Genomic DNA, 4,911 nt, shown 5'->3' on the forward strand with positions numbered 1-4,911 from the left:
GTTTCTTTATTGGTCAGAATGAAAATTAACCTTGTGATTGAATGTTTAATTGCATAGAATTATATAAAAAAATTGTAATAGTTTTATAGGCTCCTTTGAGACTAGATTAGGTTAGACAGGCCAGGATCTGATCCAGACTCAAATTCTGGTCGCTGCACATAATGTTATATAATAATGCAGAATGATAGCATTTATATGCACTCATCACATAATTACCATCAGTGTGATAATTACTGGTGAACTCCAGATTTTTTTTTTTTTTAAGTCCTTACTTTTTTGAGGTAGTGTTAATTAAAGATGATGATGCAAACCGATATTTATAACTTTATATTTGCAGTGGCAGCACAAGCATAATGAAATGTGTAGATATAACCTCAATTACAGCTGGGTTCACATTACAATTTTGCTGTCTGAGAGCCATTTCACGTTTGTAAAAGATTTCTCATCTAAGGCACTCTGTAGTATTTAAATGCTTAATGTTATTTTCACTACAGTAATTAACTGCCTTTGTGATAAACATTAAGCTCCAAAGAAGTGTCCGGTTGTTGGGACCAAAGTGTTGGCTGTGATGTGTATTGTGGAGTCTGACACAAAATAAGTTGATGTCGCACTTGGGCTTTACCCAAGATCTCACTGGGATCATTTTATACAGTGACAAACAATAATTGTAAAAAATAATACAGTGTGTGCTTGACATAATGTGTATATTTGTTTTTTATTTTGTCATACCAGCACTAAAATTAGCTTCCTGTCTTTTGGTGTGAAGTGAGAGAGAAGATAAATTGTTAAATCATGTCATGTTCTTGGGAAGGCTTGATGACGTTAAAGACTGTATGAAAGGGAAGTTGCGATAGTCTTTCTCCTATTGTGTCATATTTCTGGGTCACTGATTTTGCCTGTGATCCTGGAACATTCCTGTCCGAACACATAGTTCTAACCCGACCCATATATCATCCCTAAAATTAGAGAGAAATGATGGGGGAACAACACTGATGAAGAAGTACCTAATTCTGTCTGTCAGCCTAAACTTGACAAACTCAAACCTTATCCCACAAATCTGATTGGTTGATTGGAATGTTGTTCCGGGATGAACAAAGATGTTGAGCCAGGAACATGATGCACTTGGTGAAATCAGGTTCATAGTAGTTCTGGGTCACCATGATTTTGCACCCTATCCCTACCCCTAAACCTAACCTTACCCATAAGTTATCCATAAAAATCAGAGGGAAATGATAGGTGAATAACACTGATGCAGAAGCACCAAACCCTGGTTGTAAGCCTAAACTTGACACAAATTGTAAACTTGTCCCTGAAATCTGATTGGTTGATTGGAACGTTCTTCCAGGATCAACAAAGATGTTGATCCAGGAACATGTTGTACTTGGTGAAACAGCTTCTCGAACAAGAAAGCTGTTGGATTTTGATCATCTGGAATTGATTGGATCATTGGATTGTTGTTTGCTATTGCTGCGATCTCATGTGACTGACATGTTGTCAGAGAAGAGAAGAGAAGAGAAGAGAAGAGAAGAGAAACAAAACATGTCATCAGAGAATAGAAGAGAAGAGAAACATGTCATCAGAGAAGAGAAGAGAAGAGAAGAGAAGAGAAGAGAAGAGAAGAGAAGAGAAGAGAAGAGAAGTCTCTGCTAGAGGGAGGGGAAGTTATTAAAAAGTTATTTCAGGAATTTAAAAAAAATGATGTGCACAGATAAATCATTTATAATAAACACTGACTATTCTTATTGTTTTAATGAAATATTGGCATTTTGATTTTGTGATTACTTTAAGTTTTCGGGATGTTCAGTCAGATGTTCAGTCAGAGAAGGAGATGGTTAGAATGTGGTCTGATATCCATCCCTTGCAAAATGATTCTCATCCATATTCCAGAGCTCTGCCTGGTGCAGGGTATGTCAAAAGATAACCTATATTGCTGTATTGTTATAAGCTACAATATCCTCATATTCGGTTGGAGATTGGTGAATGTACGGCAAACGAAAGACATCATGGTTGGTAGAGAAAGTCTGGAAGAGGATCATAGTATTTAAACCTTTAAGCACTCATATCCTCTCTGTCAGCAACATTAGTCTGAGTCAGACCCCTGAGCAACTGCGGGATGCAGCACAGAGGTATTAGAGCCATCTAATTCCTCTACACCTCCAGTAACCTGTGCATCTGCCAAGCTGAGAGGACGCTGGCACCATGATCAAGCTTAAAGGCAGGAGGCAAAGCCTTTTCCCCAACTATAAACTTGGGGTCACAGCCCCTGCTCCCAAGGATCCAGAGGACTCTGAGCTTCCTTTCGGCCAGCAAAACTGGGTGAAACCATGGAATTCGATGCAGGAATTAAGTAAGGATATTTATGACATCTACGCAGAGTATGAAGACGATGAAGAGGAGAGACTGCAGTCCACCCCTAGTAAACTGTCCTCTCCGACTAAGAACTACATGCTCAACATCAACGTAGGAGGGAAGGTCTACCAGATCTCTTACAGGGTAGCAGCAAAATATCCCAAAACAAGAATCGGCCGTCTTGCAACGTATACGGACCACAACAGGAAACTTGACCTCTGTGATGATTACATTGTACAGAACAATGAGTTTTTCTTTGACAGGGATCCAGACATCTTCCACAGCATATTCAACTTCTATAGGACTGGAGTTCTCTGGATTAAAGATGAATTGTGCCCACGCAACTTCTTGGAGGAGATCAACTACTGGGGCGTTCGTATCAAGAACACCCATCGCTGCTGCCGCATTTCATTCGAGGAACGGCAAGATGAACTCAACGAACAGCTGAAGGTGCAAAGAGAACTTGAGGCAGAGGTGGAAACTGAGGAACACGAGGACCTGTTTCAGGATATGGCTTTTGGTCATACACGTTTCCTCATTTGGAACTTGATGGAGAAGCCCTTCTCATCGGTCACAGCCAAGCTCATGGCAGTAGCATCCAGTTTCTTCGTGCTGGTATCACTTGTGGCTATGACTCTCAATACGGTAGAGGAAATGCAGAAGATGACCACCAGCCACGTGAGTGGGAAGACCTACTGTGAGTATGTGGAGATGCTCTGCATTGCATTTTTTACCATGGAATATATTCTCCGGCTTGTGTCCACACCTGACCTCACACACTTTACAAAGAGCGTGCTGAATGCTGTGGACCTGATTGCAATCCTTCCATTATATCTTCAGATGATCTTAGAGAGTTTCGAGAGTGACGACTATGGGAGACATGGTAGCGATATTGAGACTGTAGGACGGGTTGGTAAAGTGGGGCAAGTTCTCCGCATCATGCGACTCATGAGAATATTTCGTATCCTAAAACTGGCGCGTCACTCTACTGGACTTCGAGCCTTCGGCTTCACGCTCCGGCAATGTTACCAACAAGTGGGCTGTCTTTTCCTCTTCATTGCGATGGGAATTTTCACCTTCTCTGCCATGGTTTATACCGTAGAGCATGATGTGCATCACACAAACTTCACCAGCATTCCACATGCATGGTGGTGGGCAGCTGTAAGTACATGTTTTTCAGGTTTATGCCTGGTATAAAAAGTACTGTGGTTGTACCATGGTAAAGGGATGGGATTAGGTGATAATGCAAAGATACTTTAATATATCGTGGTCCTGACATTATCCATATACAATGGGATGTACATAGTCCACCAAAATACATTATGATGGTATATCCATGGTACACGTCCAAAAAACATGGTAATGTCATAGTACTTTTTTGTGTAGAGACCTGACAGAGCAAGACTTACTGGTGTCTTTCAGCTATAACGCTATTAAATGCTGTGTTGCTTCCTCACTCTGCATAATTTACAACTGCTCTTCTTAACTCTAGTTTTATTTAATTCTAATGACATTTCTGGCGTTTTGAGAATTTGTGACTGATTTTTTTTAAATCTAAAAAGATCATTTGTCATTTTACTGCACACTGAAGTATTCCTCGTCTATTTATTCCACAGGTGAGCATCTCCACTGTGGGCTATGGCGACATGTTTCCAGAGACCGCTCTGGGCAGGATTTTTGCATTTGCGTGCATCTCGTTTGGAATAATTCTCAACGGCATGCCAATCTCCATCCTGTTTAATAAATTCTCTGACTACTATGCAAAGCTGAAAGCCTATGAATACACCTCCACTATAAAGAATCGCGGGAAAGTGAGGTTTGTGAAAAGGGCTGCAAAGACATTCACAGATTGTTTTTAGGGTGCGATGCGCTGACCTACTTTTTTTTTTTTCATGGACTGATTTTTAACTCATGGACAACAAAAAATTCAAAACAACCAGAACACCCAAGTAACTGTCTTCAAACAAACTGTGCTGCTGGGATACATTTATATTGAACATCTTTTGTACTTCACATAAGCAGCACTTTTTTAATGCTGAATCACTGCATTTAGACAGCTCTCACTGGTTATAATGGAGTTTAATAAAAACTCTTCTGGGAACACCAATTTATTTGTCAGATATCAACTGTTAAAAACATTTTTACTGTGCCATAAGTAATAGTAAGAAAAAAAAGTCAATATATTTTTATATGGGCTAAAGGCAATGTTAAGACAAATAATCCAGTGTAGACAAACACTGCTTCAAATAATCAGTTGAAGGTTTTAACATCTGGCCAAGCACAAGCTCATCATCAGTACTTTTTACAATCTTGTATAGGCATTTAGTGTCAGTCAAGAAAAGCCGATTTATATCAACTGGTTTCCTCTGGAAGCACTCAGAGCTGGGCAGATTGGAAAAAGATCTCCTATGAGGTTAACTGCCGTATTGGCAGGGCTATTTCATGACTTAAAGCCAATTTACAGAGGTTAACCTGTTAAAATGAATTCAGAGCTGACATCCTCATTACAACAGCTTGGCATTGTATGTGACTTACAATTACAAAAACTTGTTGACTTAATAA

At 39.8% G+C, this 4,911-nt stretch overlaps 1 protein-coding gene across 1 annotated transcript; it reads left to right on the top strand.

Moving 5' to 3' along the window:
• Positions 1-2,105: 2,105 nt before the first annotated feature.
• kcnv2a (potassium channel, subfamily V, member 2a) lies at positions 2,106-4,456 on the top strand. The gene is made up of 2 exons (XM_084104590.1): positions 2,106-3,510; positions 3,966-4,456. The coding sequence occupies exons 1-2, from the start codon at positions 2,200-2,202 to the stop codon at positions 4,206-4,208; spliced, it is 1,554 nt and encodes a 517-aa protein (XP_083960716.1). The 5' UTR covers positions 2,106-2,199; the 3' UTR covers positions 4,209-4,456.
• Positions 4,457-4,911: the final 455 nt, after the last annotated feature.

The sequence above is a fragment of the Abramis brama genome, assembly GCF_963993115.1.
Source record: "Abramis brama genome assembly, chromosome: 25".
Lineage (NCBI taxonomy): Eukaryota > Metazoa > Chordata > Actinopteri > Cypriniformes > Leuciscidae > Abramis > Abramis brama.